We start from the raw sequence: 26,944 nt of genomic DNA, 5'->3' as shown, positions 1-26,944 counted from the left end.
TATTATGAAACTTACTATTTTTTTTTTACCAACAATTGTATGGTAAAGTAAAAGTCATGAAAACTGGTAAACTAATAATCATAAAATGGCTAAACAATGTGAATTACACATGAAAGCGAAACTGTGAAATGTAGGTAAAACACGTTGCATTGTATAACAGAACAGTTTTTATTAAATAAAATACTGAGGAAATTGTTGCATTTTAAAAGGTATTAAAAGGAATTTTAAAAAAGGTAATTCCAGGAAGAACCAGTAGAGGGTGGTAGTTGGCCTATCCCAAGAACACAGTGCAGTTAAACACAAAGATATTTTTCCCACCCAGGACATAAAGTATCTTCTGGATTTGGTGTCCACCTCTGTGTCCCCATTAGTGAACATGTGTCATTCTGTATGTGAAATTTGTTATGTGCAGTGGCACGATGGATAATGTTTCTGCTTCTCGTTACCAGGGTTTGAGGCCCGATTCCAGCCACTGGCCCAAGCGTGTATGGAGTTTGCATGTGTTCCCAGTGTTTGGTGGGTCCTCAGTAGGCGCTTTGGTTACTGCTCACAGTCCAAAGAGATGAAATTAGACAAATAAATGGCTCTAAATGGCTTGTAGCTTATAATTGTGTGTGTGTTTCTCCAGTGATGCACTGAAATCCAATCTATGGAGTCCCATGCGTTGTGTCATGTGATTCCCGGGAATGTCCTTAGGGTCACCATGACTATATATTGGATAAGTGGTAATGAAAAATTTATGAAAAGGGCACCTTTCAATAAATAGATCTGTGGCGTATGATAGATCATACTTGACATGTCCTTGTATTGTGAGAGAAGATAGTCATTCAACGTACTGTAACTTATCTTTCAAACTGTGCGTATGAAATTCACTAAAATTTTACACTGAGAGGTTTTCCATTATAGTAAAGAATAAGATCGACGTACCGTGTGAGCACACGCAAAGCAACAAGTTAACAAGTTGAGAAATGGTGGAGAGCTTAAAAATGAATCCATGATCAATCATGAAAGCCACTGAAAAGCCATTAGTGAACTGTATAAAGATGAATAGACGCTGCTTTGGGTTTAATGATGATTGTCTTCTGTGGCACTTCCTCTCTGTGTCTGTGTACTGAAGGGCCAGGCCGGGGGAGGGAAGAGGTGGTGTAGGGGTATGCGTGCGTGTTTTTATGCGTGAGGGCGTATGGAGGAGGTTAGGCGGGGAGGCCGTAGGGAGAAAAAAAACTCACTTCAGTGTGTTCAAAGGACCAGCTGAGTAACAATGATGTAGGGTGGGAGGGAAGACAGCTGGGGGCTGTGAAACAGACACACACACACACACATATGACCAGACAGAGAGAGACGGGGAGAGAGTGAGTGTTTAGTGTCCGGAGCCAATCGGAACGCGCTGGCAGCGATAATATTCACACACTGGTGACGGCGTGGGGCTGGACGTGAGGCTTGAACTGCACCAGAGAGGCAGACGGGCGTCACTCGGCTGCTGTTCTTACTGCTCAGATGGGCCTTACTGCACCTTTGGCTCCAGGGGCCCAAACTCTGGACAGCTGCACCTGACAGCCACCAGGCCGAATAGCCCTCCACATTCTCCAGTGTTTGCCCTCTGTAAACGATAGGTAAGTCACTGGCCTGTTTGTTACCAAGTGAGATTCCACAGCTTGTTTACTTAGCCTGCTTCTTTCATGGTCATTGTATAAGAAAACTTTAATGCCATATTAAAACAATTTTTTTATGGAAACAAACCTTTAAAGTTTACTTACAAATATACATTTTTCTGTACAATATAGATATCTTTAAAAAAAAATCATTGAATTTGAATTATTCTTGTGGCCTAAAATACAATATTAGTAGCATTGTGGAATGATGAAACACTATTCTATTTATCAATATAACGTTTTAAGCTGAAACTTAATACGGATGGAACTGAAAAATAATAGGTCTGGTTAGAGTCAATGGGGATTCAGTGCGGTTCTAACCTGATTAATGGTTGGTTGTCACCTAATTGCTGATTGCTCTACCTACTATGGTCAGCTAGTTCAGCAAAAAAGAATCTGTGGACCGTATTTGCTGTATTGTACTGTAAAGAGTAATGTGTTTATAGTGCTGGCATTCTCCTGAGTTCAGCATCAAGAGTCCCCCAAATTCTGGATTTTTATAAAGCCCTTTGCTTTATGGTGTCAATGTCCACATTACAAATAATGTAAAGTTATTTCTCAATTAGTTTATATTCCTAAAAGTCCCACACACACATTGCTGGTCAAATTCAATCCAGTTGCTTTGCCTCTCTTTGTGCCACTGAGATAACTTGTCATGTTACGCTTGGGATGACCCTTTTTAATAACACAATAAAAGTTCTCTGGTATGATAATATTTCAATAGATTCAATGACCCAGAAATATGGCTTTTATCAGAAATTCCTCTCAACTCTTCTCAACTAAAAATATTATTGCTTGGTCATTGTCCATCTTAACCTTTAACAGTCAAGCATTTATGATTCAATTTTGATAAATTTTAAAATATGTAGCTTGACTTATAAAAAAATAAGTGACGTCACTAGGGTAGGAGATAATACTTAGCCGATAAATTATTTACATTTGCTCCAGAAATAAATTATAGCTTAGGATACATGATGATTTGTTTGGAAATGGACATAAAAATTTTAGCACTGCGACTTGTCCATAAAACCATAAAATGCATGCAATTTAATAAAAAATTTAAGGATATGTATAATTGTTTATTTAAGCTATTATAATTAAATTGAAATTCAACTCGATAGCTCAGTTTAGTTTTAGCATGTTTTTTAATCTTAGTTAAGTTGATTTTTGAAGTAAATTTATTTTCTATGTATACTGTTTTTCGAGCTACACTAAAGAACAGTGAAGGGTTTAGAAAACTGATGTTTGTGATTTCTATAGGGTGGTGGAAAATGCATCTGGGTAGTTGCCTGATTTTAGAAACTAACATTTGCATTTGTGCAAGTGATTTAGTGGCTCAGCAGGCAGGGCTGTGAGTGCCCGACTCCCAGGCTGGAATCTTACCTCTGCACTATCTGTGTTTGTGTCGAGGCTGCATCTTCTCCCCGTCTTGCATGGGCTTCCTCTGGGTACCCCAGTTTCCCCCTGTAGTCCAATGTCAAGCGTAGCACTAATTGGGGTCTCTCAACATCGGGGGTTTATGTGAAGTTTACAAGTTCTCTCTGTGTTGCATAAATTTCCGCCTGCAGTCCTAAAACATTCAACTGCAAAATTTAGTATCTTTAAATTGCCCATAGAGTGTGACCTTTGTCCTGTTATGGACTGGCATCCCCTCCAGGGTGTACCCAAACCATCTTCCCTATTCTACCTGTGATAGGTTCCAGACCCCCTCTGAGACTAAACAGGATTGGTTTATGGACGATGAATATGTGTATTTTATAAGTTTGTATTTACATACGTATTTCTGCACTCTGCTTGCTTGCTAAAATTCTAATAAGGCAAGAAAGATAAAGCATTTCACCAAAAATAATATTTAATTCCTCTACTCTGGGTTAACATAAAAAATGATTCAAAAGTTAAATTGCGTTGGGGATCGTATTTCATGTTACTTTTGTTCAGGGAACATAAGATATTTATTTGTACAAGTACAGTTATGTAAGAGTTCTTTATTTGCATGTGTTACTGTCCTAAGAGACTCACAGCTAGGACCCAGAGTGTGAGGTCAGTCATTTATCTAGCACCTTTGGAGCATTTCTTGGAGTTAAGATCCTTGCTCAAGGGCCCCACAGCGATATGGTTCCTCTATGGTCGTGGGATTCAAACCAGCAACACTCTAGAGACCAGCACATAGGTTTTAACCTGCAGAAACAAAAGCTGCCCCAACAACCTCCTAGTGTTTGAATACTATCTTAAACAATCGAATCCCTGCTATTGCAGTAAGACATAAAACAAGTGTTTATTGAAGCCCTAATCTTAAGGTTGAAAGTAAGACATATTTTTCCCCTGTGTAAAATGAGATTTAAAAACTTTTATTTTGAAATGTGGAGCTGTAGGGTCACCTAATAAATTTCAAATTACACTATAATCCCATTTATTTGGAGTTTGAGGGTCCATACTCAATGAGCAGAACATTAGATGAGTATTTCTCAACCCAGTCCACTGGGATCCCCCGACAGACCATACAGTAATTTTGCTTCCTCCCAGCTCCCAGTGCACCTGAACCTAACAGTCAAGCAATGAAGAACACAGAACACATGGAACGAGAATGTGCTGGGAGGGAGCAAAACATGTGGACTGTCTGGTTGTCTGGGCTAAGAAACACTGGCTTAAATTATTACCCAGCATGGAAATACTGTGTCATCTTCACAGCCGTCACATACTGTATCATATCAATGAATCTGTCAATTATTGTGCACGTTGGCATGCCGTATTTTTTGCTGGGGGACATTAAATTTGTGCTCTGCATAGGAACATATTCTTAATAAATGGGTGAGCCATTACCAAACATACTCTGGACATGCATGATCTATGTATAATGCAATATTTAGAATGTAATATCTGTTAACATGATCAAAAACCTTCATTTCATATTTACAGTAACATCTTTAAATGTGACACCACAGGTTGCATTGTTAGAGATTTAAGAGCATCAGCACCAATCATGACCAGATGTGGTTAAAGTCCCGAGAGTAAAAGTCCGGACCAGGATTGTTTTTTCAACCAACCAGTTAAATACTCTGATTGAGACTCTTTATACTCAACTGGTTGGTTGATACAAACCTTGGTCTTGACTCACTCGACCTGAATTACCCACCTCTGATCATGACAAATTGTACTTAATCTGTATTGAATCAATTATCTCCAGTTTCAGTTCCAATTTCTTTTTGGGCCCCTAGAAAAAGTGTAGGCTGGTCTCTTCACTCCAAATGAATGAAAACAAATCACAAAAATATAGTTGACAATACTTCTTTTTTCATTTAAAAAAATTAAAAAGCCTTTAAAATAACTATAGGTATTCTCCCATGGTTTTTATTTCAAGGAGTAAATGTACTTTGATGTACAAATCAGAACACATAAAGTCACCAAATATACTCTTCTCAGCTTATTTTTCTGATCAACTGTTGGTATTCACGCCTTGATGAGTATTTCAAGAGTATGTCTTCTGACAACAGCAGTTCTGAAAATGCACATGAGGTTATCTGTAGCAGGCCTTATCTTTGAGAAGGTCAACTGACCATCCCAAATGCTCTTCTGGTGTCGTGGTGTGGCCAGTACTTGGCCAAGGTGCTGAAATACATGATCAATATTGTTGTTAGCAGCACTGTGAGAAACTGGAAAATGTACAGTTTCTTTGACCATTATAATTTCTTTTCCTGTCACGTAACTGTAGGTGAATGTAGGATAATTGCGATTAGAATGCTATTTGAGGGGTCAACTTGTGAAAGCTACAAGAGCTTTGGCTGTTCTTTAGTATCTTTTGAATGATATTATACCAAGACCAAATATGTTTGCTCGAGGAATGTTATATTTTTTATTCTAGAATCAAATGTGAATTGAGCTGTGGGCTGCATTTAAAAACTGCTAATTACAATTTGCATCTTCTTTTTTTGAGGAATGTACTGGAAACTTGCAGTATCTGTCCTGCTGGCAGGACTCCTCTGTATACCAGCGGATTCCAGAAGGAATCGACCGCAGAGTGCTATTCCCTCACCCTACAAAGGTAGCGGAAATGTGTTGGAGAGTCAGGCACACAAGCCGGAGGTTCTGGCTTCTAGCCAGGAGGCTCTGGTGGTGACAGAGCGAAAGTACCTACGGAGCGACTGGTGCAAGACTCGGCCACTGCGGCAAACGGTGGCCGAAGATGGCTGCCGGACTTTCACGGTCATGAACCGCTTCTGCTACGGCCAGTGCAACTCCTTCTATATCCCACAACACATCCGGAAGGGCCAAGAGGCCTTCCAGTCATGCGCATTTTGCCGACCACACAAGTTTGCCACCCTCATGGTGGAGCTTGAATGCCCCGGCCTGCAGCCCCCTTTCCGCCATCTCAAGATACATCGGGTCAAACAATGTCGCTGCATTTCAACCGACGTCCCAAAAATCCACAAGCCGTGAGGGCTTCGCTGCACAACCAAACCGGCACACCTACCATTTCTTCTCAAAGGAGATGTCTTATGAGTCTTGGTAAAGAAGATCAAGAACTTATTCTGTATTTACCTGCTATATATAAAGTCAATCTCCCTTTTTGAAGATGAAAAACACCCAGAGACTACAGTTAAGGATTGCTGCTGGAGAGATGAACATGCACAAGTAGGATTTTTAGGTAGCTTCTTGAAAGTCTTCTTTCTTGGTCATGTAAATGTATGACAATAAAAATATGAAATATATATGTTTTAAAAGCTATATTGTTATGCAAGTGCAATAATCAGTGATTCATCTGACAATGGAGTAGTGGATGTGCTTCATGCTGTAGAAATTTGCATCTTCTGTGATGACTAGGGATTATTGGTACTTTGAATCATTATATTTGTCTGTGAATTACATCCAGACATGTAAGGTGAAGTAAAATTTCCAAAATGGTACTAAAACTGAAATGCTAAGATAGCATTTTACTCCAATATACTCAAGAACATTTGATGAAGGCAAGTGTATAAAAGATTTGGGAATGTTAGTATACAAACTATTCACGTTCAATGCACAGCAGTCACGTTTTTTTGCAAAGCCTTATCTATACTTAATTTAATCTATGTTTACATCTTCATTTACTTAGTAGACACCTTTGGCCCAAGGGTTATTCAAGTGAGGCAATTAATACATACAAGAATCTACTCAAATCTAGAAAACTGATAGTACCCCCCCCCCCCACCCCACACACACACACACAGTATATAAACTATTAATCAAAACACTCAGCCTGTATTGTTATATTGTAGGACTAATACAATGTGAGCAATATAAAACAATGCTATTAAGTAACCCTAAATGCCAGGTAGTACTAATTTGTGAAAAACACAGATCAGTTTTGTTTTAAGCAAATGCTATTCAGTGCAGAATGAAACGTGCAAAATTTATGTTAAATGTAATTGAATGCATATTTTATTTGCGGTTATACAAACTACATTTCCTCAAAAACGAAAACTTGGTGAGAAGCGGTATATAATAGTGCATTGCATTAAAATATAAACAAAAAAATCTTAAGGCCTCTAAATATAGCTACTGAAATCAGTGTAGCACCAAGCAGACAGCTCCTTCTGGTTACTAGTTTACTTTTCATAGGACTTAATAACACCTCAGTTACATTTTATTTTAATTTCTTTGAAATTAAGGCATATCACAAAATAAAAACCTCATAATTCTTTTCTCTTTCCGTAGAACTGATTGTTATGCATCCTTACCTTTTACAATTTACCTTTGGACAGTATACATTGGATAAACTATTTAACTGTGGGTAAATTACAGTCAAATATTTTGTGATTTAACTTCAAGTCCAGCATTCTTTTAATTGCACTGTGAATGAAATTAGTATGACAGTGATTTTATATATATAAAAACTGAAATTAAATAGAAATTAAAGAAAAAACAACTTAGAGTTCAAAGCAGGCAGTCATTCATTTCTGCATCATTGCTAGTACATTTTCAGTGTTTGTTTCCATAACATTCTTAGTACCTTGGTTCAGCCCAAAGCTTTAAATAAAAATTAAGAAAAATTTGAAAGGTCTAAGTAGTAATATAATAACAGCAGATGAAAGGTCTAGTTGGTGTTGTTCTGAATAAAGTGGCTTTTGTGCTTTATGTAATTCAATGTGTAGTCCAGCTTCTAACTGAATTTTATCAGTTGTGTTCAGATGATACAATGTTTCACCAACGAGCAGCATATCCAAAGGACACAAGGCACCAGCCACGGTTATTGGCACTCAGATCATCATGTTCAGTTTTGCTTTCTGTGAAAGACAGAAAAGAAGCATTTGTTGTACTTGCTGAAGTTGCTTAAAGCTCAGCTATAGCTAATGTTGTATATCAGTATGTTGTACTTGTGAATTCAGTGTGAATCATATACAAATTTTTACATCTTTGTTTTAAAATTATACCGTGATTGATAATGTGTTTTGGTCTTCAAGCAATTACATCAGTAACACCAGAGCTGGGTAATTCAGGTCCAGAGAGTAAAAGTCCAAACCGGGATTTTGTTTCAACCAACCAGTTGAATACTCCGTGACTGTGACTCTTTATGACCAACTGGTTGGTTGAAACAAAATCCCGGTCTGGACTTTTACTCTCTGGACCTGAATTACCCATCTCTGAGTAACACATAAGGAAGAGGTAAAGGAATGGTTATGCCACTTACGATCCCAGATGCGTGCTTGGGTTTGACACTGTAAGAAGATTTTTCTCTGGCTTGCTTGAAGCATTCCTCTGCTACTTTCAATCTGAAAAGACCATTACTTTATATTTTTAGTCTGTTTTTCTTAATTGAGGAGTCTCTGACGACCTTATGAAGATAAAGGTTTAACAAAATCAGTGACATAATATGTATGTATATGTATGTATGTATGTACTGTATGTATGTGTATATAATACCATGGGATTATGCTCCTCTGACTTCACTTGAGATTAAATACTGATGACCAAATCACAAATTAGGAAAATATATATATGGTACAGTAGGTGAAATAATATATACTACAGGACACAAGCTGAAAGCCAAATGAATGATTACAAGAGGCCCTTCTATCTGAAAAAGTTGTCAGAACTGGAAGTGATTGGTTATGATGTGAAAACACTGTTGTTCTTTAGTCCCCACAAATATAACACAGATATCGGCTAATGCATTTTGTATAACATGCCAGTGTTCACACACTAATAAGATATGATATAATAAGATATAAATAAAGTTAACAGAGGTATAAGTGCAATTTAAATAGTGTAAGGTGCTTTGTGTCTTAAAAATTAAATGTTGTCCTGACATGTATATTGGTGAATATGGCGAATATATTATTAAATATATAAAACCAGAAGCCCATTCTCCAGCATATTTTATTCCAAGTTCTGAATAGTGTGAATGGTTCCAGGCTCACTGGCATTCCGGATCCACAGCTTTCTCAACAGTATATTCCAAACCACACTGGGACATTAACTGCCATTTCCTTGAAAGAGAAAATGCCAGAGCTTTCATTTATCTTTCTACATTTTTTTTGTGCAATAGATAAAGCCAAAATTAAAAATTACACAGATACTGAGAATGATATAAAGCACTCTATTTCCGTGATATAAGAGCAAAAATTCTAACGATATTTTACATACATGAATTCAAGTGCTGAGCTTGGAAAGCCTCAGTTCAATTTGTTCAACATTTCCATGCAAAAGCAAAAATTGATATAATACAAAAATTTGTGTAAGTATATGTGCAATTGGGTCATTATTGATCTGTCCTAGTAATATAGTAATAATTAGCTACCCAATTAAGCCAAACAATCTAAACATAAAGCAATTTCCTGATTTCTTGTTAAATAAAAATTGTGCACAAATGTCTTTGCTAAGGATATGAATTATAAATATAACAAATGCAAACCTTATTTTCTGTGTGTGGGGTGTAGTACTTCTTGGGGTGTTCTGTTTCCTATATATACGCGATCATATTTTAATTTCACTGTGACTCTCCCCAGTTGAACATGGATAGATGGATGGATTGATGGATGGATTTTTTTGCACATATGAAATACATGAGTAGCGGAACCATGGCCTATGACCTGAGCATCCTGTTTGGTCTCTATGATGGTATTCTCTTTGGGAGCAGTACAAGAGATAAGTGCACCGCTGTGTTAAACCTAATACCTTCATCGCTGCGCTGAATGTCCAAGGAGCTGAAATAGACTTTCAGGAATGCTACATCTTCCACATTTAGCTGTCAAAACAAAGAGCTTCTGTCTTATTCACTGAAGGCAATCCACTTAGTTTAACAACTCTGACCTCAGTGATTTTTTTTTTCCACAGATAGTTTACAGATATCTTGCCAGGAAGGAGACGATATTTCAACAGTGAGCAGATCAGTCATACTATTCTCTTAAGAAGTTGCTTTATCGCAAACAAATGCTGGAGAATACGAGGATACTTTAAACCAGTATTCTGACTAGTGCAACACAATGCAGCTACAAGCAGAATTTTGGCAAATTGATTCATTCTCATAATGCTGAATAAAAATGAACAAAATAAACAAAAAACGTCCCCTTACTATGTCAGAATAATTATTTTGTGGTGTCAATATGTCACGCATGGGTTAAATGCAGAGGACACATTTTGTTGTTGTGCACTGCGTGTTGTGCTGTGTCACCAATGACAATTAATCACCTTCACAAATTTTTTGCTCAAATCTTATTATATGTCTCAAAATTTGGGAAACCATTTGAAATGTAACTGTCTAATCTAATATTCTCTGAATAAACAGCATATCAAGTGGTGTTGTGATAATTAAATTGCATTAAAAATAAATGAACATATTACAAATGCATCCTGACAGGCTCTGATAGCATAACCATTATCAATTTTCAGATCCCTTGACAGGCATCAATCTGAGCTAGTTTCATGCAAGGACTTTTTAAAAAGATGTCTTTACCTTTCTTGTAAAATGACCTTGTTCTCTTTTTTCCACAAGTCTTTGAAATCTGTAGAAAATTCATGCCATATTGAGAAAAACGTGTTGGGTGAAACCTCTTTCTCTCCCGTCTTAGGTTTGACAGAGAAGAAAACGGTTAACTCGAAGAAGCTGAAAATATATATAAAAATGTCATTAATAAAATTGCACAAGTGTATCATTAATGTCTATAAGTATTAAATGTTTTAAAGCATTCATATGTGTAATGTTACTGTAATTAATTTTTATTCATAAGCTCTAAATTTATGATTTCAAGACAATATATATGATAGTTCGAGGCTGTGAAACTTTACTGGAAATCATAAGAGGGAAATTTAACAACATTGTCCTTATAAAAAGACTTTAAATGGTTTGATTCCCAAGTGAAGTAAACATTACTAGCTGTACTTGCTAATAAATCAAATAGAAAATGTCTTACATTTTCTGAGTTTCATTCAGCTTCATTTCCTGAGACTCCAGCTCAACTTTTGCTGCAACAAACAAACGAAAAAAACAAAATGTAGCTTCAAATGTTTAACTAATTTGACAGACGCATCACAGCGAAATGCAAAACAAGAAATGTGTAATATTAAATCAAAGCATTTAATTTTCATCTATATCTACCATCACTACTAGCAGTTATGTCAAAGAAATTTCTGAGAAATATCATTTGAAATGGCAGCAGACAATTTGGAAAGAAAAGAATATTTATAGATTTTCCAAAGATACAAACTTTTTTTTAAATAGCTTTCAGCGCAGAAAAGATGTCCCTTCATGTGGTGCAACAGCACAATGGGCAATAACAGAGACTGCACAATGGGCAATAACAGAGAAAGCACAATGGGCAATAACAGAGAAAGCACAAAGGTGCATTATGGAAAGCTAGGAGTGACGTGTAGGGTTCATCTTTGCAATAATTTAAAAAAAAAAACGGCTTGTTTAATCTATAAAGGAAACCCCTTTTAATGTATGTTTGATGCTCAAAAGAAAAAAAAAAGATTAAAAACGACAAAATATACAAGTGCCTGCAACATAATAACCAAACAATGCGAGCTTCATTGCAGAATCCTGCAAGGCTGGGGTAAATACTGGATGGGATCCATCACAGGACACATAAAGATAGACAGTATAGTTATTTTAGCGACACTAATTGGCCTGGCTACATGCCTGTAAGCCATGGGAAGAAATCACAGTAACCCAGCAGAAAGTCAAACAATGTGGGAGAAATACACAACAGTATATTCCAAACCACATTCATTTATTACAGAAAAAGGAAGAGAAACGAAATACCACACAAAGACCAGAGGTGGAAACCAAGACCACGATACTGTGCTACTATTCTGTCACCTTCGCGCCATCGCAAGTACCAAACTAGCACTAATTTCAGGTCATTTTTACTGGGCAAATGTTTTTTTTTTGTCTGTGTCAATTGTGGTTTTTTTTCTCAGCAGGTTTTTTTTGCACGAGACGAAGCTCAAAGTACTTCCATTCCTGGTAACGTTTTGGTCATGTATCTGATGAAAATTGGGGGAAGAAATTATTAGACAATGCTGACGCACGTGAAAAAGGACAACAAACAAATAAAAATGTGTGGCTCCTGCTTTTAAGAGCCACAGAACTTCATGTCCAGCGTACGGCACCTCATAGAATGCCTACTCCACCTCATATTAATCTACTTCCCTGTTTATGATGTCCAGATGGAGGATTGACAGCTTGCATCAAAAGAAGTATGTCATCCTTCTAGCAGACTACTAACCAAATTCAAGCATGCTCCAAGTAATTCCCACGCTACCATTTACTACTGTGTTAAACCTTCTAACTTCTGAAACGCTGATTCAGGCAGTGCGTGATGATTACACCTTCCTCAGCTTTTATAATTATTCCTAAAATGTAGGTAATAGACTACTGATACAAAGGTAAAACTTCTATAGATGAGTCCCCTGAGTTTTTATGCAGTGGACAGCAAGTTGCCTGATTCCCAGTCATAATAAGCCAAACCAATAGTCCCAGATCACTGACCACATATGCGGAGACCTCCTGGCTCTGATATTCAGCCTTCCTCTTGGGGCATATCGTGTGTAATTGAAGCCAGAGCCTCGTCTGAGTGCCCTGACATGTCCAATACGACGGGCACTTTTATCCAGCGTTTCCAGCACTAACTCTTTCCATTGATCTTTTTACATGTGGTGCCTATTGCTTCTTGATCATTCAGCTCATGAGAAATAAAAATCAGTGGCTGATATAATGAATTTTGATTTGGGCATAAATGAATATTTTAATGCGCATCACTTTTGGTAGCATACAGTAAATCCAAACAACTACAGAAGCAACAATGTATTAATAATACTGAGGTCAATGAATGTTATAAAACACAGAGAGAGAGAGAGAGAGAGAGAGAGAGAGAGAGAGAGAGAGAGACTGGTAAGCTTGAGGTCCTAAAAAAGATCATAAATTGTAACAAAAACCATTATCTTTGAGATCTACAAACAGTTTGTGAATTCCATCACCGGCTGTGAAGAAGAGCGGGGGTAATTGACTAAGACACAACACTGCTTCTTCTCTGAGTCCAGCATTCTGTGGTTGATTTGATGGTCAAGCTATAAGCAACAACAGTTGACACTGTAGGACAGAATTTCTCTCCAGGCTTACAAATCAGACAAACAAAAACATCACATTATTTTTAGTTCAGAAAGGCATATACTGTACCGACTTTAGCCCTCAAGAGTGACATGTCCCATTACACAAGGAAAGCCATCTGCAGAGAATGCCCTATCACATGGATCAAAGCATAGCCTAGAACTCACTGCTGTTGTCAAAGATGTCTTGTCAAGACATCCTTTAAACTAGTGCTTTACCATAGCTGAGGTACATGTGCTACATATTATGCTGCTATTTGAACATAAAGCACTTTGGATTAACTATTGTATGACGAGTGAGTCAAACACAGAAGTTCCTTTTAAGTCAACTTGTTGAATATGTCAGAGAATGCAAAAAAAAAAAAAAGCCTACAAACAAATAGGCCGAATGGTATATCGGTTTATTAAATATTTATCATTTTTGCTCATTCCATTTATAATTAACGTCCCAACTTTTCTTTTGAGGCTTGCAGGATAAACAGCTACATTCAATTATCTATTATCATGAAATGTTAATTTAATTTTTACAGTTGTGGCATGAAAGAGCCCGAAACATGGATCTATCCATACCCGTCAGAAATGGGTCACTGCCAGCAGTGGTTTCTGGGATGTCTACTGCGGATAAGGAAAGTACGGTTCTGGGTTATTACTGCCTGACAAATTGAACATGACCCAAGATAGAGGGTCCGCATTTACATGTATAGTGCATAGCTCCAACATGATCACAGATACAGCAAGGAGGCACAAATGTCATAGCGAATTACAATTATAAGATTCAAGATTCCGTGCAAGGGTTAACCATGCAGGTACTATATCAGGTACTATCAAATAATACATATGCACACATTTACATACATACTGATATATATATATATATATATATATATATGAGTATGTATACAGTTCCTATTTCTCGTTGAATCGATTTGTACAATCCGTCGCACGACAGCTGTTTCCCATTTTAGATGCGTTTTTTTTTTACCGCGATCAAGCTGAGCGTTAACGCTGCCGCTCTGTTTCTTTGCCACTCAGTGGGTGTGAGCGCAGTGACTTCTGCCTGCTGTGACGTCAAGCGCATACCGTTCGCAGTAGGGGAAGCGTAAAAATCAGATAAGAGGGCGACGATCTGGAAGAATTTTAAGCTTTTAACAGCAACTAGTAGCACGGCGATTTGCAGTCTTTGTAGAAACAAAGTTTTGAGAGGTGGAAGTAGCGTTTAGTGGAAAAATCTCACTAAACAAAGCAAAAGTGCGAGACAATGCGAGTGATATTTAAAAAGCAACGGATGATTTCGGAGTCGCTGGCTTGGGCTGTTTCCCGGACAGCTTGTGATGAATGAGGGCTGCTATCGCAGTTAAGTGTAAGTAATGCTTTTGCCAGGTAGAGAAAAATTGCGGGACATTTTAAGCATTCGCCGCTTGTGTATACTTAATATAATTTAATATCTTGGAAGATATTAAAATTGAACTACAAATTCCTAAAAACCGATAAAAACAAGATGTACAAATGAGGTAGAACAGTACATCATGTACATTATGTATGTTTTTGGAGAATTATTGGCATACATTTTTAGCTTTTAGTAGTGTTTATATATATATACACACACACACACACAAGTAAAGTAAAAAGAGCTCCTGTATTGGACTCTGTACCGGTTTGGGCAGTTTTCCAGCCCTCTGTCTGGACTGCTGTGCTCCCTTTTGACCCTCTGTCCAGATTCTCCTTCATCTTCTCCTGCCATGTTGCAGTTACCCCCCCCCCCTCCTTTTTGACCCTTAGTCCTCCCTCTTAGACACAGGACTCTCCCTTTGTAGAGTCATACCAGTGGTGACCCTCCCAGGTATGACCTTTCTGAATCATGCACCTGACGCATCAACCGTTTTCCTGCTATTAAACTAGCAAAAGTGGATTTGGACACATCCTAAATTGCACCTCGCACTTCTGATTGTTAAAATAGGGCCCTAAGTGAATATTTCTTAAATAACAATAGTTGTGATTGTTTAAGGACTTGACAGATAATAGTAACAGTTACATACTCTACAATGAACAAAGCTTATTGCCATTCCAGGAGGTTTGTATTGTTACATAGTGTCCTGGCTGTTTACTACCCAGCGGGTTCTTCAGATGATTGGTGACTCTCATGTTTAAGGTTGCTCACCTTGACTGAGGAAATTTTCCATTTTCTCCTTGAAAGGCTGCAGATGGTCCACGGAGGATTGACGACAAACCTTCTCCACCTCTGATGTACAGGCTGTAGTGAAGACGGAGGTTTGCTTTCATTTACAGCCAAAAACATATTAACGAAGAGCATAAATTTGATGAATATAACCCACTCATCTATTCTCCACATCTGACTAAATTGCATAAACAGTGACTCATCAATAACCAAGACGATTACCCTTGAGTCACACAAATGAATGTTTTGATTGTATGACTGGGTAACATAGTAGTAGTGTGTGTACAAAATGACACTTTAGGTTTATAGCTGGGTATCCAAATATCTGAGCAGTTTAAATGGACACGGAAACTAAAAATCTTATATCGGTGTAGCTCAGGGGGTTGGGGTCTGTGCCGGTGGCTGGAAGGTTTTGGGTCTGAATCTCGTAGCTGGTAGTATAAACCTATTAACTGCTCCAAGAGTGCTGGTCTCTTAGCCCAACATTCCTTCAGTTGTTTGCTGCCTAATAAATATAAATAACTTCACCATCATTACATTCAGTGGTTTTCTGATTTTGTTACTGATCCTATTCAATGTTCTGGTGTAACAGGACGGGTTCACACTAGGGATAATGTTGGAGTTTCAAGATAGGGGAATGATGTTTTCACGTGTGTTTTGGGGCTGTGAACTGAGACTTTAGAGCTGATTTAACCCTTCTACCAGCAGTAAAAATGAAGAGGGTTACATTTTTCCAATCTGGGTCACTGAACAGCATAACAATTCACTACAAACCCCGTCCTGGGTAATTCCCTGCCTTGCGTCTGTAGCCTCTGCGATAGGCTCCGGACCCCCCGCAACCCTGAACAGGACAAGCGGTCACAGAATGGATGTGTGGACTATTCACTGGCCCCCCAGCATAGTTTATAAGTCGCAGTGTTCCTTTTTGCAAGTACATACGTACATGAAAATGAAAAAGGTTCTACTGTTTTTTTCAAGAAGAATCCAAAGTAGTATCACATTTTGAGGTTTTCCAAAGAGTAATACAGTATGTCTTGCAGACACCCATCCCTGTGAGCACTTTCTAAGGCCAGCTCTTCCATTAACAACACAAACAAGCAGCCTCCAGAAAGCATGAAAAGAAGAAACACTCACTAACCAAACTGTTTAGGAGCCTCAATACAATAATGCAATACTGAATGAGAGACAGCTTGTTATGACAAGGGGATGCCCTCCTCGTGCATAGTCCCTTGGAACTGTATCAAATTCTGACTTCAAACAGTACCTGCAGTTCTTTGTAAAGTGAAACAGGATATGGCAAGGGCACCCATCAAATTTACTTCAAATAATTAATGTTTCTTGACCCAGTGTAACTTCCTGTATGGTTGAGAGTGCAGCGGATTACTATGATTGGCCGTCATTTTGCATAGTGTGGACAGGCTGATGTGATTGGTAGATACATAACTAAAGTAAAATAAATTAATCTAGCTATTATTCCTGAACTGCTTTGTGTGACGTGGATTACTACAGTATATTCTATTTTTAGTGCAACAGTGAAGCCATTTGGAAAGATTAAAAAAATACATCCATCCATCCATCCATCTTCTATGCCTGCTTGTTCTGTGCAGGGTTGCGTGGTCCCAGAAGCTATGGGTGCAAGGCAAAAAACAGTGCAAGGAAGAGTGGACAAATACTGCCAAGTCGTGATGTGGCATATTGTTATACTCTTACCCAAGAAGTCAGAATGCTGTAATTAAATCAAAAGGTGCTTCAACAAAGTACAGTATTAGTTTACGGGTGTGCACATTTATGCAACCAGCTTATTGTACATTTTTTTTTATATATTTACAAATTTGTTTGTTTTTCAATTGAATTGTACAGGTTATTGGTCCCATTAAAAGTAGGAAAAGTTTTGAAATGATTTATCATGATCTCATATTTTTAATCACATATGCAGGGGTGTTAATCATAACAGGGGTGCGTATACTTTTTATTTTCACTGTAAGGTTATCCTCCAGATTAAAAATTATGTTATCTTGTTTCTTCGGTGTGGTATAATCCATAAAAAAAAGAAATCTAAATTTGACTGGTGGTCCACACCATCCCATTTTAAATTGAAATGTTAGATACGCTTTAAAAGGGAAGGGGAAAATTATATTTCGAGCAAGGGCAAACAGCGTAAAATATGCAACTTGGAAAGGCTATCCCTTTTATGGCAGGGTGCAAAATAGATCAAAAAGCAAAACTGCTATTGTGAATCAGATTTGGTTTTGTTAACTATAAACATATCCCTGCAGCCCTGACTGGGATAATCTATATATCCCGGCTTGGCTGACCTTAACCTCCATCTGGGTTTTTAACCAGTGACCCCATCTCCTGAGCCTACTTGCCCTCCACAATATATGTAGCCTTAGGCCTTAGCCTTATGTTTAAGTTATATTAGTGTAAATCTACGATTTCGTGTCAGTCAAAATGTATAAGCTTTACATTTCAAAACCCCAATATTTGCAGTCATTATTTCAAACAAGCACACCCTCTTTGCCTGTTCAGTACCTCATAAAGTAGAATAAAAAAAATTAAGTAAGTTGGCGGTGAAATTGAACAAATACAAGGAATGGCTGGGGTGCCCCTGAGGAGCGGCTTGGAGGGCAAAGTGCTGCTCGTCTAGCCGTCCAACAGGATATCAGCAGCATGTTGGGAAATTATCATTGCTATTTTTTATTGTATCACTTATGTTGAATTGTGTTTTTTATGAGCAAATTACACTTACTGCCAAGATAAATAACTTTAGTACTACATATATTAAAATTTTCTTTGTGTAGTACTATATACACACACACACACACACACACACACATATATATATATGCACACACACACACGCACATAAAAAAATGATGTCTTTTTGTAACTCTGCACTGGAAATATGATACGTCACTGATGTAGCTGAATAATGCAAGGTGAAATGCAATTTATGCACAATATGGACAGATATAGAGACATGTTTCAAAAGTTAAAACAGATTATTCAGTCACTGGCATATTCACTGCTTTACTTTAGCCAAAATTTTAACCTATTGTAGGCACATAGTGTGCGTATTATAGACTACAGTAATTACACAAGTAATTGGACAAGTGTTATAATTCATTTTAAAGGTATTCACTCATACAAATATTTTTGACTTGATTGTAATCTGAAAAAGAACATCTTTGTACATTTTAAATGTTTGCTTTTCATTGGCTTACAACTGTGCGCATATTACGTGTGGATTGTCATTTTATGGTGGTATTGTTACTGTTTTTCAAACTCATTTCTCCTATCCTGGGGTCTTTCCCTTCTTCGAGAACACTATTACAGAATATGTAACATTTAGCAGATGGAGTTAACTAAACAAAAACAGAAATGTAAAGTATTCCTCCTTTCTTATTTGTCAATCGTAGTTTGACAAAGCAATAGATCTGCCTGATTTTCATCTGAGGAAAAGTACTTAACCTTCTTAGAGTGACGGTAACTGATAAACCTATGAACATGATCACCATGGCAACATAGGCCTCCAGATGTAACATATCCTATAACAACTGAGCATCTCTTAAAAGGCAAGAGAATGTCTCTCAAAACCCAGACTTGGTAAAAGATTTAGTAGATTTAGTCACCATTGAGATCTTTCCTTAACTTTCGCAGATCCGTTTGTAAGTCTTCAAACTTCATCTGTGAGACATAGAAAAGGTCCTGCGGTTCTGGGAGAGGGTGAAGGGAGGACTCCTGTCCTATGTCCTGAAATCCAAGGGTACAATACACAAGAGGGCATAGTTACCAAAATAATATCCACAAAGATTAGATGTACTAACAGAGTCAAATACCTCTTGACAGTAAATTGAATTAAATTCCTCCAAATAACTTACGGAAGGGTTAGAAATATGAAATTTGAGGACTGGGACGCAATGTTATTTTCTGGCAAATACTCTCTGGCAACGACTTATTTTGATGACCTGATGATTAATACTTTCACTGTCAAATCTAGAAATACAATATTTTCCAAGAAATGACCTTTATTGCAATACTCCTTGGGAAAAACATTTTTATAAAAGAATATATAAATCTTATTGTATGGATACTAAAATGGATATACTAAAATAACCATAGAAATTAGCTTTCCATAATATAACAAGTTGTGAAGGTGAGTCTTCTGCTGAAGACTTTTTCACTTTGGTTGATTTTGGCAGCAGACTCCTCTGACATCATATTATCTGGATTATCAACTTGTTTACAAGAGGCAGCCTTTGGATCTGAAGCCAAAGACAAAACTGACTACAGGCCTTAACAAACATAAAACACCAGTAACATTTCCAAATGGGTACATAGTGAAATAAATGTAATAAGTGAAAAGATATATTTGTGTTCTCTCTTGCCAGGAAAAAAAGAATAAGACACACCTCATCAAAATGTCTCAAATAATAGGCAACAATGTAACACAGAAGACTCTGTGAGTTGTCCTGAAAGAGAAAAGTAAAACAAGCTGTTAGTATGTATCTGATTTACATATATTTATAACTACATTCATCGTATACAGATGGTGTATATTTATCTAATGAATTAATAATGAAATGTGATTTTTTTATCTTTTGAAATAAATGAAGCTTATTACTGATTCGGAGAGGCGAATTACGACAGTATTGTATCAGCATGTCCAGTTAGATTGGCAGCATGTTATGGAAAACAATAGGCACTCATCGTATGTTCATTACCGTTAACGTCTTACATACATTCATGTCTCCCTTATCAGAATCAGTGCAATGTGGAACCTATTGTGAATGACCAGTGTCATCATCAGTTCACTTCTTTGTTAGTATTGTGAGAATTATGAAAAGTAATCCAGTGTTAGAAATAAAGTCATGTTTGGTTCCATAAACTCCAAGCAAATTGCTGAGCCATAATATGGATGTCCATGAATTTGATATTATGCTGCATTCCATTTGAACTCGGAATCTGTAATTTCCGAGTTCCTAGTCGGAAATTTCAACTGGAACGCCTCCTAATTTGATATTCTGTCTCGGAAAGTCGGTGGAACCTCAAAATTCAAGATGGCTGCGCTCTTTATCAACAAAAGTGAAATCTGTAGTTTTATACTGTTTATTAGCACTTACATACTATTTGTGTCTCATTAAATCAGTCATACACATAGTACTGTCCAACCGCTATCTGTAGACATGTTGCTACGGTGTTTTTATGCACCAAATACAGAGTAATGCATTGTCGTGAACTAGTATTGCTAACAATGGCTAACAGTTAACCTGGCTAGAACTGGGGTCTGTTTCAGAAAGCAGGATTTCTTATTAGCCAGATAACTTGTCGGATTTAAGGTAGTCTGGGCTCAATGTAAGTGAGCAAAGATTAAGGCCATTTAAACTGAGGTACCTTAAATCTTAAATACCTTACAAAGTTATCTGGCTAAGCAAGGGATCCTGATTTAGAAACAGGTTCCTGGTGCTGTTAAATGGCTTTCCGACTTCTTATACTGGAATGTAGTTAACTCAGGTATGATGTCATTCCCAGCTCTGACTTCTGACCTCCGAGGTAAATGGAACACAGCATTACTTAGGAGCACTACTTTCCAACAGCACTGATACTTTCATTGGGGAAATGAACTCACACACTTACACTACTCTTCACATCTTTCAGCTTTGGAAGAATGTCCAGGGCAAAGCCATCTGCTTGTCCTCTTGTCCTATTCCCACCATTCATGAAGTTGCCGAAAGCCAACACCAAGCCTAAAATTTGGCGTATACCCACGCTGCTCTTGAGAGTCTATGGAATGGTCAGTTTAAAAGGACAGTAAGTTCTGCACATACATCTGCATATCATAAATAACAATTATGACTGCACAAAAAGGTCTTCCTCCAAATCTCCGTACCCCTCCCTACCATGACATCTGTTCAATTGGTGATATCTATGAGGTCATTATTCACATTTCCATATTGTAAACTTACTATACAAGCTCTTTGTAGTACTTCAAGCTTCCGGAGGACAGAGGATATACATTCTGAAAAAGTTGATTGAAGGAGGATGCAAAATACCCTTTCAGAGAAGTTGGGAATTTGTGAAAGCTGGAACAGGAATCTAAAAAAATGGAAAAGAAGCATTTGAACATCATTATTCATTTATTCATTAACCTTTATTTTACCAGGCAAAGCATGGCGATTATTGCATCCTGTTTGCTGGACTTTTAAAACATTTGTTTCCATAAAAGTTGACCAAATATTACATATGCATTTTTATGTATTTTGTCTAACTTCAGTTTAAAATTATGTTAATGTTTTTCTACAAAGCAAATTCATAAATAGCCAAGACTGTTCTGTAATGTCAAATGACATTATGGTTTAAAAAAAAGTTTCTTTGTTTGGTGTAAACCAAGAGTACTTCACAATTGCTGTGTGAAAATTAGAAGGGATACAGCAAAAAACATGGACTTTGATAATCTGTCCAAGAACCAAAGTACTGAAATATATTTTAATGAAAGTGTCTAAAATATTGTTTACTGTGAAGTATTGTCAACCCTTTAACATCAATCTCCAGAGTAATCATCCAAAAAACACCAATCAGAAACACCTAGTAGCAGAAAATACTGGAGATGGAGGACAAAAATCGATTCAGTTATGTATCGCCTTTTGTGCCACGATTCATGAATCACAAAGATTCGTGCTGCTCCTCCAGTTTAAAACTCCCACTTAAGATTGAATATGCTGGGAGAAACCAGTTTAAATGTATGGAGGAACTCTAGCTTTCAAAATTTAAATGGTCGATCAGTTATAAATTGCATCAGTCGTAATTCAACGACGACCTGTAGTATTTTTTAATGATGCAGAATTTTGCCATGTTATCACTATTTGTAAAAAACAAACAAAAAAAGTTACTGGAAAAGCTACAGAATTTTACAAGTAGCTGCATTACTAATGAGCTACCGAAAAAAAAAAGTAAAGTTCGTAGCGTCACTAATTGTAGTTAGCTAATCCCCATCACTGTTTGTAGCACAACAATGTCTGTACAAAAACTAGCCATCCTTTTTATGAGAGATGTTTATTGCAGGTTTACAATGATATTTTGTGGGAGGGTGAGTTGGTGGTTGCCCCATACCTCCAGGGCTGGGGGTTTGAATCCCTCCTCCATTATATGTGTATAGGGGCACACAGTAAGGCTACTGACATCCCTGAATTGCCTATAATGTATGAGTGTGTGTGCCCTATATTGCCTGTGGAAGTAATCAGGGCCCCTTTAGATATACAAGTTATGTACAATTTTATTAGCATTACATAAGTTTAAAACAAACTTATGCCAAGTTTCTTTGTCATTAATGATATATGCATTGTGTGTTTCTTCCGGATTTAGCTACAGACTTTGGAGCTAATAATTTTTTTGTTTAGTTCAAACTGTAGTTGTATCAATATGTTATTTCAAATTCTGTTTTTAGTATTATACATTTGTAGGGTGGCATTATGGCCTCACACCCCCATAGTCCAAGAATTTGCTGCTGAAATGGTTCCTCCAAATTGCCCATAGTGTACTGTATGAATCATCCCCTGGATTGGGCCTTGTGTTTCTCATGATATAGTATAGGCGTGCTGCAGCTGTACTCTACTGGGTAAGCAGTTATAGAAGATCAATGGGTAGTTTAACACCTTGTTACATTCACTTCCCATATTTTACTGAGGAAAAATAAAAACAAATAGGACATTCTTACTGTTCAGGTTTGTCGAGAGGCTTCGCATTTTCCACTCCATTTGTTGATATAATGTGTTTTTCAATTGTATCTATTTCTTCCTTTTGGGCTTTCTGAAATGTCAATCAGAATAAAATGAGTGAGACAAATAATCTTGTGGGTCAACATCTACAGGGGGGGAAACGGAAAGCCCAAATAAATCATATTATAAGTAGGCACTGTAATAAGCCTACCCTTTGTTGTCTGTATTTAAACGCCAGGAGTATTAGGAATAAAATTCATGATTTAGAGGCTCTTATCTCATCGGACTCTTATGATATTATAGCAATAACTGAAACGTGGTTGAGTGATAAGGATGGACAAGAATATAATATGGATGGTTACACATTGTTCCGTAAAGACCGTATAGGTAAGAAGGGAGGTGGTGTTGCAGTATATGTAAAGGAAATCTTGCAGGCAAGGGAGCTTACTGATATAAGTAAAAGTACGGAAGCTATATGGGTAAAATTAGATGCTACAAACTCAAATAGCCTAATTGTCGGTGTTTGTTACAGAGCACCCAATGTAGCTGCTGAGGAAAGCAGATTGTTATACAGTGATATTAGGATTATGAGCAATAAAAATGATGTGGTAGTTATGGGTGATTTTAATCTACCGGGGATACAGTGGGACATTGTTGCTGGCTCTTCTGAAAATGAACTTGAGATGGTGGAATTAGTACAGGATTGTTTTTTTACTCAGTTTGTTAACACCCCTACCAGGGGAGATGCCATTCTTGATCTTGTTTTGTCTAATAACCAGGACAGGATTGGTAAATTAGATGTTTCAGAACCACTTGACAGTAGCGATCATAACATGGTTAAATTTGAGGTTAAGTTTAGTGCCCGAAGAGCAAAGTCCAAATCAAAAATATATAATGTTAGGAAGGCTAACTTCAATTGTATGAGATTAAAACTAGAAACCGTGAACTGGATGGAGTTAAATAACAAAACTGTTGAAGAGGCATGGGAATTTTTTAAAAGCACGTTATTGCAAGTACAAGAGGACTTCATACCTGTTTCTAGCAAAAATAAATCTAGGAAATTGCAACCTAGGTGGTTTAATAGGGACATAAAGTATAAAGTAAGGAGGAAAAGGGCTTTGTTCCAGAGATGGAAAATAACTGATGATGACATAATAAAGCAAGAGTATCTAAATCTACAGGCTGAATTAAAAAATGACATTAGACGAGCTAAAAGGAATGTCGAAAGGAAGATCGCATTGGAGGCTAAGGATGACGTTAAAAGTTTCTTCCAGTATTTTAACTCTAAAAGAGCTCTAAAAGCTGAAATTACTAATCTGCAGGATAGTAAGGGTCTTATAATTGAAAACGACATTGACATAGTAAATGAGTTCAATGATAGTTTTGCACGGGTATTCACTGTCGAGGACACTAGTAACTTACCAGTTCTTATTACTAATTCAACATCGTCTATAACTAATATATATATAACTGAAGCTGATGTTTTGCAAAGCCTAGCTAAGCTCAAAATAAATAAATCACAGGGCCCTGATGGCATCTTACCTATAGTGTTAAAAGAGATGAGGGATATTATTTGCCGACCCTTAACATTACTGTTTCAAAAATCCTTATCTGAAGGTGTGGTACCTTCTGATTGGAAGCATGCCAACATAACGCCCATTTTCAAAAAAGGGGATAGAAGTAATTTGTCAAACTATAGGCCAATCAGTCTAACTTGTATAACTGGTAAAGTTATGGAGGCTATAATCAAAGAGAAAATGGTAGATTACCTGGACTCAAATAACATTTTGAGGGATAGCCAGCATGGATTTAGGAGAGGTAGATCCTGTTTAACAAATCTGTTGGAGTTTTTTGAGGAAGCTACTCAGGAAGTTGATGATAAGAAGGCCTATGATGTCATCTATTTAGATTTCCAAAAGGCTTTTGATGTTGTTCCCCACAAGAGGCTCTCACTTAAACTCAAAGCGACAGGTATTTTAGGAACTGTAGCGACTTGGATTGATAACTGGTTAACGGATAGGAAGCAGCGAGTAGTTATAAGAGGCTCGATGTCACAGTGGGCCTGCGTTCATAGTGGGGTACCGCAGGGTTCAATTTTAGGACCACTTTTGTTCCTAATTTACATAAATGATATAGACACCAATATATACAGTAAACTGGTGAAATTTGCAGATGACACCAAGGTGGGTGGTGTAGCAGATACTGAACTAGCGGCTCAGCAGCTACAGCGGGATCTTAATTTAATTAGTGACTGGGCTGACACCTGGCAGATGAAATTTAACATAGACAAATGTAAGGTACTCCATGTAGGGAGCAGAAATATAAAGTACAGGTATTTTATGGGACCTACTGAAATAAAGGTAGCTGATTATGAGAAAGACCTTGGTGTGTATGTTGATGCTTCCATGTCTCATTCTCGCCAGTGTGGGGAAGCAATAAAAAAGGCCAATAGGATGTTGGGGTACATCTCCAGGTGTGTGGAGTTTAAGTCAAGGGAGGTAATGCTAAGATTATACAATTCCTTGGTGAGACCTCACCTAGAATATTGTGTACAGGTTTGGTCACCATATCTTAAAAAGGACATAGCGGCCTTAGAAAAGGTGCAGCGTAGGGCCACAAGAATGATTCCTGGTCTTAGAGGAATGTCATACGAGGAAAGGTTATTTGAGCTAAATCTGTTCAGCCTCAAGCAAAGGAGACTGAGGGGGGACATGATCCAGGTCTATAAGATTCTAACAGGTTTGGATGCTGTTCAACCGAATAGTTACTTCAGCATTAGTTCAAATACAAGAACTCGTGGCCATAGGTGGAAATTAGCGGGAGAACATTTCAAACTGGATTTAAGGAAGCACTTCTTTACACAGCGTGTAGTCAGAGTATGGAATAGTCTTCCTGATAACGTAGTGCAAGCTGAATCCTTGGGTTCCTTTAAATCAGGGCTAGATAAGATTTTAACAACTCTGAGCTATTAGTTAAGTTCTCCCCAAGCGAGCTCGATGGGCCGAATGGCCTCCTCTCGTTTGTATAGTTCTTATGTTCTTATGTTCTTACATAAAACTGTTGAAGTATAAGGGGGTTCTTGTTGAAATCAGAAACAGCCCTATTTTCAAGAATAGAATCTAAATTTTGTTTGCACAATAAGCCAGTACAAAACACTTCTGTAACTTTGCCTTAAGGAAAGCCAATACCAAAAAGCTGAGGACATAACCACACTGCCTTAAACATTTCCTCCATGTAATGTGTTACAATACAAGTGAAAATGTGGTTTTAGGATCCCTTAAATTACAGAGAATGTCAGGCCTGAGAATAATGCTCAAAGGACTTTTACCAAAATAGAGAATGGATCCTTAAATGGAAAAAGTGCAATGAAAGGGAAAATGCATACAAGAAAAACTTGCATGAAGACAGATATGCGTATAAATGAAACAAGCTTTTTGTCTCAAGTGGGATTCACAAATTTTTGACTTTTTAAAATATATTTTAACCTTTTTCAAGCAAGGTTTTCCTCTTGGAGGAATTAGTGAGCAAAACCAGTCACACTGTGTGGTGATAATATAACATTAATTTATTCAAAGTAACAGTGTCCACATTACAGAGGCACAGTTGCTGCCTTTTGGGACCAGGGTCCTTGTCTCTGCCTTTCCTCCATGTGTGTGGATTTTGCATGTTTTCCTTGCGTTGTCATGGGGTTTCCTCTGGGTTCTCCAGTTTCCCTCCACAGTTCAAAAACATGCAAACGTGAACTGATATTCCCAAATTGTCTGTGCATGTGCCTGTGCCCTGTGACGGCTTGGTGCCCCATCTTGGGTTATTCCCTG

General features: G+C 37.5%; 2 protein-coding genes across 3 annotated transcripts in view; one reads left to right on the top strand and one right to left on the bottom strand.

The window, feature by feature from the left end:
- The first annotated feature begins 1,364 nt into the window (after nucleotides 1-1,364).
- On the top strand, nucleotides 1,365-8,986 carry LOC111859626 (gremlin-2-like). Its single transcript, XM_023842468.2, has 2 exons — nucleotides 1,365-1,613; nucleotides 5,584-8,986. The coding sequence occupies exon 2, from the start codon at nucleotides 5,586-5,588 to the stop codon at nucleotides 6,084-6,086; it is 501 nt and encodes a 166-aa protein (XP_023698236.1). The 5' UTR covers nucleotides 1,365-1,613; nucleotides 5,584-5,585; the 3' UTR covers nucleotides 6,087-8,986.
- The window catches only part of LOC111859633 (formin-2-like), a 38,993-nt gene continuing 19,825 nt past the window's right edge, over nucleotides 7,777-26,944 (bottom strand). Inside the window, exons 9-18 of one of the 2 annotated variants that reach the window (XM_072709590.1) lie at nucleotides 23,126-23,217; nucleotides 21,378-21,507; nucleotides 21,049-21,195; nucleotides 19,824-19,883; nucleotides 19,044-19,164; nucleotides 15,394-15,486; nucleotides 11,039-11,090; nucleotides 10,582-10,731; nucleotides 8,317-8,398; nucleotides 7,777-7,912 (exon numbers count right to left, since the gene is read on the bottom strand). In XM_072709590.1, the coding sequence (XP_072565691.1) occupies nucleotides 7,886-7,912; nucleotides 8,317-8,398; nucleotides 10,582-10,731; nucleotides 11,039-11,090; nucleotides 15,394-15,486; nucleotides 19,044-19,164; nucleotides 19,824-19,883; nucleotides 21,049-21,195; nucleotides 21,378-21,507; nucleotides 23,126-23,217 (954 nt within the window). In that variant the 3' untranslated portion in view covers nucleotides 7,777-7,885. Of the gene's footprint in view, nucleotides 7,913-8,259; nucleotides 8,399-10,581; nucleotides 10,732-11,038; nucleotides 11,091-15,393; nucleotides 15,487-19,043; nucleotides 19,165-19,823; nucleotides 19,884-21,048; nucleotides 21,196-21,377; nucleotides 21,508-23,125; nucleotides 23,218-26,944 lie in introns of those variants that run through there. The other variant, XM_072709589.1, reaches the window with a different exon arrangement.

Source organism: Paramormyrops kingsleyae, chromosome 3 (assembly GCF_048594095.1).
Source record: "Paramormyrops kingsleyae isolate MSU_618 chromosome 3, PKINGS_0.4, whole genome shotgun sequence".
Classification (NCBI taxonomy): domain Eukaryota; kingdom Metazoa; phylum Chordata; class Actinopteri; order Osteoglossiformes; family Mormyridae; genus Paramormyrops; species Paramormyrops kingsleyae.
This window is presented reverse-complemented; position numbering and strand designations above follow the sequence as displayed.

Coding starts and splice junctions, on each gene's coding strand:
- LOC111859626 (XM_023842468.2), top strand. CDS start 5,586: ATGTACTGGAAACTTGCAGTATCTGTCCTGCTGGCAGGACTCCTCTGT.